The sequence below is a fragment of the Nematolebias whitei genome, chromosome 4 (genome assembly GCF_014905685.2).
Source record: "Nematolebias whitei isolate Nwh7 chromosome 4, NemWhi1, whole genome shotgun sequence".
NCBI lineage: Eukaryota > Metazoa > Chordata > Actinopteri > Cyprinodontiformes > Rivulidae > Nematolebias > Nematolebias whitei.
In genome coordinates, this window is record NC_056501.1 from 30,834,212 (window position 1) to 30,849,159 (window position 14,948).

The 14,948-nt window shown below is 39.6% G+C and overlaps 1 protein-coding gene across 1 annotated transcript in view; it reads right to left on the reverse strand.

The window, feature by feature from the left end:
• Positions 1-2,356: 2,356 nt before the first annotated feature.
• The window catches only part of lonrf1 (LON peptidase N-terminal domain and ring finger 1), a 19,770-nt gene continuing 7,178 nt past the window's right edge, over positions 2,357-14,948 (reverse strand). The window contains exons 4-12 of the mRNA XM_037675975.1: positions 12,982-13,149; positions 12,762-12,879; positions 8,605-8,680; positions 8,221-8,335; positions 6,946-7,067; positions 6,674-6,832; positions 3,483-3,645; positions 3,215-3,364; positions 2,357-2,694 (exon numbers count right to left, since the gene is read on the reverse strand). Of these exons, the coding sequence (XP_037531903.1) occupies positions 2,545-2,694; positions 3,215-3,364; positions 3,483-3,645; positions 6,674-6,832; positions 6,946-7,067; positions 8,221-8,335; positions 8,605-8,680; positions 12,762-12,879; positions 12,982-13,149 (1,221 nt within the window). The 3' untranslated portion in view covers positions 2,357-2,544. The remainder of the gene's footprint in view (positions 2,695-3,214; positions 3,365-3,482; positions 3,646-6,673; positions 6,833-6,945; positions 7,068-8,220; positions 8,336-8,604; positions 8,681-12,761; positions 12,880-12,981; positions 13,150-14,948) is intronic.

Sequence of the window (14,948 nt, forward strand, 5' to 3'; positions counted from 1 at the left end):
TGGAATGATATCTAAAACACACGGTTCATCGATGGAGTCACGTAGATCAACTTTCAGGTCTCCAGATGGTACCCAAAGGCATCGTGATGGTAGCTGGGCCGGACAGATGCAGACAATGTAGAGGACAGAGGTGGGTCTAGTGTCCTGCAAGGATGTCTCATGGTGTTGGTGAGGAGACTCAAACCACAGGCAGAGTGTTGAATCCAAAATATTTTACAACTGTCCCCACTTAAAACATGTTCATACGGTTTCTGGTGCCTCCACATCGAACTTTAGTCGTTATCTGCACTGACAGAACATCACATCCTGTTTAAAAACACCTGAAACGCGTATAAATAACGCTGTGCTCAGTTCACGATACACATACAACAAAAAATAATAATAAAACAGGATCAAACTGTAAAACACCTGCCGACGCAAGTTTTTTAGGCCTTCTGAAGTAGAGATCGGTGGGAAAATATAAATATCTTACCTGCTGTAGATAGGGTTTTCAGCAACCTCAGTTTAATTCTGACCAGATTGATGAGCTAATGACTAGTCTGAGCAGGACAAAGACCAAAGTGAATTCTTATCGTTTTAACTTGAGTCTAAAAAAAAAAAAAAAAAAGTCATAGCACCCCATGCTAATGCTAATTTATAATGAACGTTTACACCGTAGCCCATGTTGCATTGCACTGTTGTCCACAAATTCTGCGATTATTTGCAAGCACAAAAAGCAGCATTAGCAGCTAGCTGTAGGACTTCCGGTGCAACCTGGGACAAACAGTAATTGTTTGCTATAAGAACTGTGTAACGTGAAACTGATGGTGGTGTTAAGATTCCTAAAATTGAACTTCCGTCCATAAATCCTGTAATTTTTGAGAAATGGTCTGATTTAAGATGCTAACGATCAACTTTGGGCTCTGCTAACCATTAGCCCATAATGATAGTCAGAATCTCCACTCTGAAGTCCCTGAAAGAACTACAAATTATTCTTTGCTCATAACCATAAAAAAAAAACACTTCAATATATATATCAATTATTCTTTTGACATGTAGCTTTCACCAACTAAATCTGCTCATTCTTGTCTCAATAAGTTTGTTTACCATTGTATGAAGTATAACAGCAGCATCATTACAGACTGATCCTCCAGCAGCTGCAGCGTAACCTAGTCACCTCTCTTCACAATCTTTATTATTAAGAGCTTTTAATCTGTGTCTCTAAAGAAGCTTCACCTCCTGGATTTATTTTTTTGTTTGCATTGCCATCATAAATCACTCATGCTTAATTAAATTGGTTGTTTTGATTTCTACTGAGTAAAAGCAATTAAAACCAATTTTCACTTTGATAATAAAGTTGTTTACTTTTTGTTGTTGAAAAGGTCAAATTGTATTGCCCATGATTGATTTATGACAGCAATAGAAACATAAAACATCCAAGAGGGTGAATACATTTTACAGGCACTGCAATTATTTTATCATATAAAACTAGCCACACTGAAGGGTTACCAAGTGTAGCGTCTGTAGCAAAAGACAAACACTGAGAACATCCTAAATAATTACCTGGAACACATGGACCCCAACATTGATGCACACCTCTCTTAAACCACATCTTTATACAGTCCGCTATTGTTTTCCCTCCAAGTGTAGCTAAATGATTGGCTAACACTTTACAATAAGGTACACAAAATTAGCTTAAATAGTGGGGAACACCTCCGGAACGAATCAGGAGCTAATGGATAGTTAACCAGTACTTACTGGGGAACACACAGTCAAGCCTTATTAGGGGACTACTGGTTAGTTACCTTGTAAATGAAGAGGAACTAATCAAGAACTAATGGGTAGTTAACCAATAGTTTTACAAAAGAGAAAATCCAATCAAATCAGTAATCACTGGGAAACAGGTTTTTGACAATTATGAGCTGTGACCTCACTGGTGCAGGATTTATTCAGAACCCACATGTAGAATTTCTCCTCTGTTTCTGTGGTAACAAACCAGTAGATCCCTAATAAGGCTTGGCTGTGTGTTCCCCAGTAAGTACTGGTTAACTACCCATTAGCTCCTGATTTGTTCCTGGTTCGTTCCTTATGCGTTCCCTAGTAATTAAGCAAATTTTGAGTACCTTATTGTAAAGTGTTACCAAACTATTGTATTAAGTTCCATTTGAACAAATAAAACACTGTTAGTGTCTGTAATGACGCAGGAAAAAGTCACACCAAGTGTCTATTCTCAGCAAAACTGAGAAAAATGACTTCGAACGTTTTTTTTTTTTTTAATGAATCAGAAAAAAGAAGCATCTTTGGTCAACCGTGCAGTTCCTGCATGGTACAACCAATAAAATGTGTATTTATACACAAACAAAAGGCAAAACACCCCCAAACGCTGCTGTTTTATAATAAAAAAACTTGTTATTGGCCAAGTGCCATTTAAAAAAAATTATGTGATTTAGACGTTTTGAAACCAAATCTCAGACTCTCAGTTTATTGTGCGTTGATTTACTGATTTCACTTTGTGTGTGATATTTGATGGCTAGTTGTGGCCACAATAGCACCGTGCCCTGGCTTCTAGCTCTGAGAGAAGTACTCAAGGACAAGGCGAAGGTGTCCCAGGCGGTCTTTGAGGGAGGACAGGGACAGGAACGTAGTCTGATAGGCAGGGTCGAGCTGAAGGACGGACAGCAGCCACCAGCACCACGCAGGACCATTGGCCGAGGCCTGGAGAGAGTTCATCATGGTCAAAGACATGATAGCCATTACAAAGACCCTTATCCAAAAATATAATGTAACAAGAGCATGTCTCTATACAAAAAACACGTTTATTCATCATTTGATTGTCATCTTAATCTAGCGATGGCAGCAATTAATTTTTGCTTTTACAAAACTGAAGTCCATGTTAAAAAAAAACAGCTGCATAACCATTTCTGTTGAGACTTTGGGTTTGACATACTCAAACAAAAAAAGCTGGACCATGAACAAAACTTCACGAAAATTTGTTAAAATATAAAATAAAATAAAAACTGCAAAATCTTTGCAAAGGGACTGTAAAATCCCTACTTGTATTTGATAAAAAAAATAAAAAAAGTACTTAATGGCCTCCATCTATCTTCCAACTTTTTCTAATATCTGACACCATAAACACATGTAAGGGGTTTCTAGATGAAAGAGAGGAAATAATTGTTGTCACTGGTTAATGGTTAGACTTACTTTATTGTTACAAATATGTTATTGTACAAACCTGAATGTCTTCCTCCTTTTCAGGCATGCTGCCATGCTGTCTGTCGATCTGCTCACGGATGCGGCCACCGAGGCGTTGATACCAGTCCTGAGCCTGCTGGTACACACTGTCATGGAGATGCTGTAAAAGTTCCAGCTCGCTGCCATCCACCTAAGACAGACGGGACAAAATTTTAAAAGGGGACAGATGCAGAAACCCAGTAAAAGTGCCCAGTTCTAATATTTTTTTCTTTTTACGCTACAGAATTTGTGGGTTCCTAAACCCTAACCTTGAGGTCCTCCAAGTACTCGATATCAGCGGTGTGGTAGCCATCTCTCTGACCTCTCTTGAGGACTCTGAATCTGCTGCCACCCACTGTTTCCACGTAAGATCGTCCATCTGGCAACAACTCCAGATCAAGGATCTCCAACATGCAGCCATAATCGGCAAACCTGAGGAACACATTAAGAAACACTCTTACAAGCTTTACACCGGCGAATGAAGCTCATTCTACTTAGCCCATGTTTTATAGGTCATTATTGTAAAGTTCATTTTTTGTTCAATTATTTTATAATTGCGGGGAAAAGTACAAAGCAGATGTGTTAACTGTTGAAATAGCTGTCCCATGTTCTACAGTGCTGTAGATACTCCTGAACTAAAGTCAAGCAATTCACTTCAAAAATACTTTATTAATCCCAAAGGGAAATTAAATGTTGTTGTAACTCATTATCCTCATTTCATTAAGAGATGTTATAGATACTGATGGCTATAGGCAGGAAGGATCTCATGTAAAAGGTCCGTCCCACAGCAGATCCAAAGAAACTGGCCACAGATGCTGTCCAATCCGTCCACCCAGACTCGGCTGGCCTCTTGGTTCCCCTGGGCTGCAGGACAACTCAAATGTCTGGCAGAACTCCTCCCGGAGCAATGGCCACTCCTCCCAGCAGCTGCCGAGCTCCTCGTCACTGCGGACAGCCAGCTGCAGGTGTCAGGGGATGATCTCGTACTCCTGTCACGAGCCGCGTTTCCTTCTAGTTCCAGGATCTCAGTGATTAAGCACTCGAGCAGAGCCAGCAGGTAGATGAGAATGCATCCACGGAGCCTCCTTTTCAACTCATTTGAGATTTGGGGCTGTAGTTGAGATATTATTTGTTCTTTGAGATGTTAATCAGCTGCTCCGGGTTGTAAAAAAACAACAACAACAAAAAAACATCTCGTTGACAAATGTCCAAAAGTAAAAAAGTTTCAGTAAAAATCAAATAAACCCTGTATTTTAGCAATGCACTGCTTCTGCTGCTTTCCTTCAGGCACTAATGTTGGCCTATTAAATATTTCATGTTAGTTGTATTTAATTTAGTTCATTTCATCTCATTTATTTTGGATTGAATGGTTGTTTGTCTCGTTTGTTTCTATGTGGCCCTGCGATGGACTTGCGACCCGTCCAGGGTGTACCCCGCCCCTCACACAGTGATTGCTGGACATGGGCACTGGCGACCCCCGTGGCCCAAAATGGAAGAAGCGGGTAAAAGATAATGGATGGATGTAATCGTGAGCTTTTTTTTTTTTTCAATTTTTAACACAGTCACAACAAGTCACAACAAAACCATCTCAATCAAAAAAGAAAAAGTGGATAATTGTTCAACACCTAAGAAAAATAAAAAGATGTGGCAGATGTCATCTATTTATGACAGCAGCAACTGAAATAAATAAAACTGGCTTTAATCAGAGAGCTTGCTAATCAAAGACCAGCCCACGCACCGTCTGCTTTTCTAAATTCTGGCTTTTCAGCAAACGTTATTTCTTGCTTGTAAAAAAAAACTAAAAAAAAAACTGCTGTACATAAAGCGTTTCAGACAAAATCTTGAGGAGAAAAAAATATTCACGTGTGGCTTTTGTGGCATTCTTGTTAGTTTTTCTATTTGCATCTTTTACAAAATGTTCCATTTCGATAATACATCAATGATTAAATTAAATTTCACTGCCACATAATGCAACAAGTGAGAAAATGTGTTAAGAAAATTAAATTAAATCTCAAAGCAGACTGGTACTGCTGTGATTTTCCAGAGCCTCAGGGTTTGCAGATTTGTCCACTGCTCCATCTACTACTGCAGCACAACCAACAAACACCCCAGGCTCCCGTGGGCCTGCTACGAACTTCACTGAGAAGAAAATGTCTAAAGTGTTCCCTCCACACCCAGACAGCCCAGTCAGAGTAACTGCATGCATGTGACTTTAATCAAACGCATACACAAGTTACAGCTTCATGAAGACCGTGGACTGAAAGTGCACGCTCAGTTTATATCTCAGGATTTACAAATTGGAAAAGCGAATTCTAGCTGTTTTTGAAAAGGCATGAGCTATTTTTAAGATGTTTTGCCGTTAAATAACAAAACGCTTTCAATGCAACATAAAGCAAAAACAAAATCCAATTTTATTAAAAGGCCTACATTTTTCTCCAGTGAGGTAAATGGGAGGAGGATCTTTGGTTTCATAACGCCCAGGGAGGAAGACCTCGCAGAGATTTGGGCAGATGGAAGCCCAGATGGAAGAGATGTCTCTGATGGCGCCGTTAGGCTGGAATCATCATTAGCTGGGAGCCACTCATCATCTCATTTTGCTTCAATCCCTAAACATCTCCAAGTGGTGGAGCAGTGGCATGGATTGCTCTCTACCTCCCCCTGCAGGCAAAACCTGTGTCCTTCTCTTTGCAACATTTTAGTCTTTTAAACCAGGGCCTCTGTTTCTCTGCCGCTTCAGTCGGGACTTTTAAAGGAGTATTTACAGCTTGAAGGCTCCAATCGGAGAGATGCAGAAACTTGTGGGTTTTTATTTTCTCTTCGCAATTTGAGCCAACAAATCAGTTTTCTATGGAGCATTCAGTTTGATCATAAAGCTGTCCTGGTGAACATCCACCACCTGATGACGTCTGGTTGAAGAGTGGTTACACCACTTTGTTCTGGGACCTTTTGTTGAGCATTAAGGTCAGCTTTTAATTCCATCTTGACCTCAGATTACACAGAAAGCACATCTTGCAGTGCTGCTTAAACTCCTGTGTCTCTCACAAAGTGGATCAGCCCTGTTTGAACCCAGTTTCTATGCTCTGAATTCATCTAGTTGAGTTCTGTTTGCAACAGAACTGGCAAATCCAGTTTGAGCTTTTAGCCAAAAACAACGTTAGATAACTGCATTAAAGCTCGGATCCCTTCAAATTTTGATCCTGAATATTTTTTCTGTCAACTGACATTAAGATTCCTCTCCATCCCTGTGGATTCCTGCTTTCATGGCATATTTTTTTTAAGTGTTTAAGGTTTGAATAATGTTTTTTTCTTCATTTACTCAAACGTATTTGAGACTCTAAAAGTAACGTGGATATAATGTTGCAAATCGTTGTGAATATCAGAGAAAAATGCATTGCTGTGAAAAAAAATATCTGGACCTCATTATACAAGACAGGTTGAAATGCAGAGTGTGCTGTGATACCCTTTGCCCTGCTCATAGATGCACATGCCAAACTTCTTGGTGCCAGTCTCCATGCAGCGACGCATCATAAGCCGATACCGAGGCTCGAAGATGTGCAGTGGACACGGCACCCCGGGAAAGGCCACGGTGCAGACAAATATAGGGATGTCCTTGGTAAGACTACAAGAGAAAACACAAAAAAAGACAGAAAAGTAAAATCAACAGGAGCATGGTTATAAATGTTGAATAATAAACTACAATAAAAACAGTCAATTGAATTAAGTGCTGCATACTTGGACAGCTCAGCCATCTCTGCGTCATGAATCTCTTTCCTCTCAGCCAGCTGGGAAGGAAACAGTTGCGTCATGATGTCCTGAATCACAACCGTGGGGTTGTACTTCCTGTTTCTTAAGTACTGAAAATGGAGGAGGAAAGACAACATCATAAGTATGCAGAAAATGCTACAGAAAATATTGAGCACTACCATTTTCAGCCCCTAGACAGCACTCAAGTTGTATGGCATGCCGTTGTGTCATGTAATGGGTAAAAGTGGCTATTAATGACACAATCGGCTTGCCTTAATATGCCACTTGTCCAGCTCACCTGGAGTAACCGTCAAATCAGCTTCAATTTGCTGCGCCGCACCGGTGAAATGCAGCTAATTTAACTATTGAACTGCATTTATTAAGTAAAAGTTCAACTGAGACACACCTTTACTATAATGTCGAGCAAACAAATAATTGTTTTTGAGTGGTTAACTTGTTAAATTTTGAAAAAACGCACAGCAAGTACTCCCGTGCACGCTCCCGCGGCTGCAAATCTGCTTCTGAAATGCAGCTGATTTGACCGTCAAAGTGCATTTATTAAGGAAAAGTTAGACTGAGACACACCTTTGCTATAATTTTGAGCAAACAAATAATTGTTTTTAAGTGTTAATCTTGTTAAATTCTTGTTAAAGTACTTCTGTGCACGCTTCTGTGGCCGCCATTTAGCAGCCCATCTATTTTTGGCACAACACCGGCCCACATTTCCAGGTTGTCAGTGGTGACGCGTAATAAATTAGATTTATACAGCGAAGCGCCTTATTTATGGATTTTTCCACTTTATTAGACATATTTGGACTGATGCGACTTACAGGGCGGTGCGGCGTGCACGGCGGAAAATACGGTACCACCAAGAATTTATTGGCAGTGCAGAAAGATACACCTCTCATTCAAAGGGTGCAGTGAAGAGATAAGCACAGAAGAGAAATGTCTCAGCTGAGGATGACAAGGTCACCCAGAACGCTTTTCATATATGAAATAACTTTTTTCTTTTTACATTTGAGACGTGACAAAACAAGTAAGTCGGTATATCATCACCACCTATTAGGCTGGGGTGTGACGTTGCAGACCATTGAGTCAACTCAGGGATGCAACTGAATCAAAGATATAATATTCATTTTACAAATCATACGTGGAAATTATTTTAAAAAAAAACAACAACAACAAATCAAAAACAGGTTAAATGAATACAATGCATTTTTGAATATTCTACGTCAAATACATATTCAGTGTGTTTGTACTCACCTCTTGCAGTGGCTGTTTGCAGAGTGGACAGCGGACGTTGTGGTCAAGACTTCTCTCGAGACAGTTTTTGCAAAAAGTGTGACCACACGGAGTCGTGACTGGTTCATGAAACAACCTGCGGAGAACAAACAATGTGTTCTTTAGTTAAATGTGTTCTTTAGTTAAATGTGTTCTTTAGTTAAATGTGTTCTTTAGTTGACAAAACAAAAGGACGATCACAGCGCTTTGAGTCTGGTGTGCCATTTGTACTCTCTGGAAGTGTGCTAAAAATTAACCAGAGAAAGTAGCACCCGAAGAGAATAAGCAAAAACTAGAACACCAGAGCAGACAAGCTACACACAGCAATGCATTATGGGATACAGAGAGCTGTCGAGGAACACTGACCGAATGCAGAGAGGGCACTCGAAGTCTGACACGGTGAGCACGCTCAGGGTTTTCTCTCTGTGCGCTTTACTTCCACCTACGATTGAAAGAAAGTTGAGAACAATCATTTTAAAGAATGTTAAATTCTTTATTTTTGAAACATGTAGATGATTACAAGTGCTTGATATCACCTCAGGGTCATGAATCTTAAACAACTGCATGTTTAAAGAGATAGTTTAGAACTTATGAAAAGGGGATATGTGGAAAAGTTATGAACATTTAATGTGTTACTAAATTGTAGGAAAGTTTTTGAAACGCCTCAGATGGAAGAAAGAATTTACATCCACAAATTCAAACTAGAGAAATTTCATTTCCTGTGAAAATGCAGGGTGAATGCTTATTGCACAATAACTTGCTGAGAAACAGCTGAAATGAGCTAAAAGCATGCTGAAATGTAGATGAAATGGAAGAAGTTAGGAGAAGAAAGCAGAAAGAACACATTTGCTGAATTAGGCATAAGCAGATATTCACACAAAAATTAGGAAATTAGCTAGAAAAACTAAAATTTGCAAGAAAAAAAATAGCTTAAAAGGCAGAAAGAAGCTTAAACTATAAGAAGAAAGTGGAAGGAAATGAAATGAGCTAAATAAAATGTGGAATTAGCTGAAAAAGCAAAATTTAGTCCAAAAACAGCTAAAAAGTAACTGAAATAACGAAAAAACTGAAACCATCAGAAAAAAGCTGAAATGAGCATAACAAGCCGAAATAGGCAGAAATAAGTTAATTACGCTGAAAGTAGCAGAAATTACCACAAAAAACTTGAATTTATCTGAAAACAGTTTAAATTAGCTTAAAAAATGCTTAAAAAGTAGCTGAAAATGTAGAACAAGCGTAAAGTAGCAGAAGAAAGCAGAAAGAACACATATTTGCTGAAAGAAGCGGAAATGAGCTCAAACAGGTGGAAATTATTGGGAAAAAAGCTAAAATGGGCTAAAACAGCAGAAAAGTAACTAAAAATGCAGAAAGAAGCTTAAATTACCACAAGGAAGTGGAGGGAGCATATTTTTGCTGAATTAGGCTGAAAAATGTTGAAATTAGTGCAAAAAATGTGGAATAAGCCAAAGAAAGCTAAAATTTGCATAAAATAGCTAAATAGTAGCTGAAATAGCAGAAAAAGCTGAAACTTGCATACATAAGCTGAAAAGAGCAAAACAAAATTAAATTAGCAGAAATAAGTTAGAAGAAGCACAACAATTTTGTAGTAAGCAAAAATAATCTAAAATAATCACAAAACAGCTGAAAGTAGCTGAAAAAATGTTTAAATTTCCACAAGGAAGCTGAAAGAAGCTGAAGCAGAACAAAATGTGAAAGGAGCAGTAAAAAATTAAACAGATCTAAAGATTTGAAGGACGTAAAATGAGCTCAGTTCATTTTCTATGAGAAAAAAAAATGTCAGAAAAGGCTAAAAATGTCAAAAAGCTAAAGTTGCACCAACACCAAAAGTCAAAGCAGGATTGTCCTGAAACAGCTGAATGTTTTGATTTATGATTTGTTGAAATAGTCAGAATAGTGTGAATGCTTCATAAACATTCACACAGTCGGGACGTTGGGAGGCTGTAAAATAAGGTGCTACAAAAACAGCTGAAGAAGCGTTTTGCAATTTATTAGATTAAAAGGTAACATGTCCGTAAGAGGACTGAGTATGAAGACATTTCTTGAGGCTGAATGTCAGAAGTAAAGATGGTAAGGGGTTCACTAGTCTGCAAAAAAGCTGCATCTAAGTTTAGTGGAACAACTTAAGAATAATGTATTTTAACACAAAATTAGGAAGACTTTGAACATCCCATCATCAGATTTCATAATATCAAAAGTTTTCAAGAATCAAAATAAATCTGTGCACAAAGGGCCAGGCTGAAACTACAGTGGACGCCCGTGATGTTCAAGCCCTCGGACAACATTCAAAACATTTTCTAGTATGAACATCGATGCTCGGGCTCAGGAGCACTTCCACAAACCATTACAAGAAAACACAGTTTGTCAGAAGCCGTATGTGAACACACCAATTAAAAGAAGTTGAAACAATAGCTCCTGCGAAGAACATCCAGGACTGCCAAACAGCTAGAATCCTACATAAGGAAGGATTAGGAGAACGCTTCCCTCCAAAACCTCCATCATGGAGTCTCCTCAGCTCCTGTTCGTTGACACACGGCCGTTAAAACAAGAGATGCTTCAGTGGGAAACACGACTCCGTCCCAGTATTTTTGATGTGTTGCTGTCATCGAGTTTAAAATTACATTCTTTTTTTTTTTTCTTTTCTAAAAATTGTACTATTTCTCACTTTAAACCTTTGATGTTTACTGTGTTCATTGTGAATAGAATGAGTTTATGACATTTGCAAATCACTGCATTCTGTTCCTATTTACGTTTTACACAGTGTCCCAATTTTTTCAATTCAATCCAATTCAATTCAGTTTATTTACATAGCACCAAGTCACAACAGAAGTCACCTCAGGGTGCTGAACAGAAACATTCATATATGAAAATAATAATTTAACATTATATATCTGAGGAGCATCTTTAAGTTTAACTCCGTCACAGAACTCTCGTCTTGAGCAAGCATGAAGGCGACAGTGGAAAGAAAAAACTCCCTCATGAGGAAGAAACCTTTATCAGAACCAGACTCAGGACAAGCGATCATCTGCTTCGACCGGCTGGGTTTGAAAGGAACAGATACACAATGGCAGGTCAAGAATCACATGTTAAGATAGAAATAGTATCAAATGAAAACTATTCAATTGTAACAATTAATTTAAGGAAATGAGGTCAGTTTGTCCTCTAGTAGTGTAAGCCTTCTAAATTAGTGTTAATACTGACCAGATTGCCAAGCTAATGGCTAGTTCTAATAGGGCTAAGAGATTGTTTCAGTCTTCAAAAAGCTCTGATCTAAAGAAAATCAATGGTATAAATTACTTTAGAAAGATTTATATTGTCATAACTTGGGCTTGGATATTATTGGGGGGATGGGGAGGAGAGAAACACAATCTTACATTGCATTCTGGGAAACTGGGGGTTACATTTAAATTGCAATTAAAATAGTACACACATTCACTCACTTATTATATGGCCAAATAATGAACAATGTGTTCAGTGGAGGATGTGAACACAAGAAAAACAATGCAAAAAAGGAGAGCGGTATTTATTATGATACGCTATCAAAGGAGGTCAGGGTCTGTAATTCTGACTTTATGCGGTTTTAAGTTGCTTGTATCTTTATGAAATTCTGAACTAAGATGGGACTGAGAATCAGCTACATGCAGCTCAGCAGACAGAAGAGCTGATGGTAACTATCAGCTACATGTAGCCTTTACTGCAGTGTGACGCCTCCTGGCCTCCCACAATTTGCTTTACGCAGTTATTTACACACAATTTAAATGTTATTTGGATGCAAAAACAGCAGCGATAGTGGTGGAACGTAAGGTGCAGTTTGACACTTCCTACACAAATATCAAAATATTTCTGCTAGGGATGCACCGATCCACTTTTTCCACTTCCAATACCAACAGTTTGTTGCGTGTCGATACCGATCCGATATTGTGGGGAAAACTGTGAATTCCGTTCAACAAACTCTGCTCTTTAGGGTGAAATCTCTGCAGATGCTTGAATAAGTTGGTAGTGTTATAACTGGAAGTTTTAGTGCCACCCCTTGGAACTGTTGCTGTGCACGTATCCCACGTAGCTGTCGAATGTGTTGGCTCAGGTCGTGTGAAATAGTTCCAGATGGCTGATCCTTTCGCTCGCTCTATTTTGAAAACAATCCGTGCGATGAGTTTACTAGCGCGTGACGTCACTCAGAGCACAAAGCATAGAATCAGAGTGAATAGATCTGCCCAGTCATGGATCGGTCACATTGTCACCGATACCCAATCCAGAAGTTTTTTGATATCGGGATCGATACCGGTATCGGATCGGTACATCTGTAATTTCTGCTGGAATAACCATGCAATAAGAAACTAATAGAAATTGTTCAGAAGTATTACACAATGCAGAATACCCAAACTATGAAAAAGTTATTTATAGTCAGTCATTTCACTGTGGAGTGTTAAAAAATGGTTTAAAGCAACATTAGCAAAGAATAACAACATGAACAAATATGGACATGTGCTGGTGTTTCAGCCTACCCCTGCTATGTCCCTCCTCCTTCCTCATCATCATGTCCTCATCTTCCTCAGCAGCAGGGAGGAAGGAAACAGCTTGGCAGAGGCTGAGGCAGCACTCGGTACCCGAGTCGTGCTTCAACTTGGAGCCAAAGGAAAACGTTATTTTATCAGCTGCAGTTGATCTTCAAACTCACAACCAAATGGTAAAGTGTGCCATTTGTAACACGGTGAGCAGCTTTACCTTGTGCACCTCTCTCCTCTCTCCATGGGGAGGGTTATTTTCGCCGTGCGGCGGCACCTGGCAGCCACTCAGGGTGGTGATGGGACCGGGCCCTTTCAAGTAATCGGACACCAACTGCAAAATGCAGGAGACTTCTTCTGGCACCATTATTCCCTCTACCTCCAGGATCTGCCGTGTGAAAAAAAAAGTCATGAGACGATTCAGTCACTGATATACACACACACACCTCGTAACACTCATACACAACAAGACCTACATGATGTATGGTGGCTCAGTCTGAATCAGTGCATCTATTCATTACTTCATGACTGCTCTTCTCTTTTTTTTAATTTCACCCCCGGTGTTGTGGTGCCTACAAGGCAGGTTTAAGGATGTCAGACTGATTTTTGAGGCTCTACTGACACTAATGTAACTCAAACCGAGTAAAATACGGATTATGTGAACATTAATGTCAAGGTTTCTTGTAACACAAAGCTGCTTTTAACTTAAATATTTCAAATGAAGTCTGAAAAAACAAAAAGTAAATCATATGGAAAAGTTACAAAAACCATCCATGTATTCATTATCTGTACCTGCTTCTTCCTTTTTGGGTCACTGGTGCCCATGTCTAGTCATAACTGTGCGAGAGGTGGGGGACACCCTGGACATGTCTCCAGTCCATCACAGGGACACATGGAGACAAACAACCATTCACTCTCTCACTCTCACCTAGGGACAGTTTAGAGTTACCAATCAGTCTAACATACGTGTTTTTGGTCTGTGGGAGGAAACCGGAGTACCTGGAGAAAACCCACACATGCACGTACAGAACATGCAAACTCCACCCAGAAAGACCTCCGAACTGGGATTTGAACCAGGGCAACCTGCTCCCTGAGAGGCAGCAGCTCTAGCAACTGATCCACCATGTTGTCCAGTAACAAAAACACTTTGGAAAACTCTACTCCGTCACAGTTTACTTTTTATACACTGCTCGAAGGTGGGCGTGTTATTGTAAAGTCTTCATCTGTCCGTAAGTATGAGCGTCCTCAAACTTTCTCTTGTCCCACTCACAACTTCTGATCTACTCAAGACAATTGAACAAAACTTCATACACATGCGTCATCACTAGATGGAGTGTCGAGAGCCCTTTTCATCACCCCATCTTCAAGTTCAAAGTCAAAGTCTATGCAAGGTCTTTGCTTGTCCAGACCATGCAGATCGCTGTATAATAGTTTGTCAGGTGTCTAATGTGCTGTATGCAGTATTCTTGTTAATTCAGTTATTGCTGCACAAACCAAAAGTTGATCTAATTTTTTTCTTAGTGCTGAGATGGGGTAGAGGTAGGGCAGCCGACGCAGGACCCGAAAGTCCCAGGTTCAATCCCCAGCCATTCCCACATGTCGTGGTGTCTCTGAGCAGGACACCTAATCCCCATTCATCCCAATTTTGTGTATACTGTCTTTTTCCAAATTTGTGTATTCTGCTTCTTTTTATTATTATTACATATGTGTTGGTTTTCTGTACAATTAGAACATGCTACTGGATCCCACAAAATGGAATTAATAAAGTATATACAGATCTATAGACAATAATAAATTTGAGGTGAGATTAATAAAGTACCTATCTATCTTCATGCGTGGGTTTTCTCCGGGTACTCCGGTTTCCTCCCACAGACCAAAATCATGCATGTTAGACTGATTGGCAACTCTAAATTGTCTCTAGGTGTGAGTGAGAGAGTGAATGGTTGTTTGTCTCTATGTCTCCACCTGTGGTGGACTGGAGACCTGTCCAAGGTGTCCCCCGCCTCTCACACAGTGATGGCTGGACATGGGCACCAGTGACACCCACGACCCATAAAGGAAGAAGTGGGTAAAGATAATGGATGGATGGATGGATGGATGGATGGATGGATGGATGGATGGATGGATGGATGGATGGATGGATGGATGGATGGATGGATGCAAAATGATGGGTGGATGATAGATGGA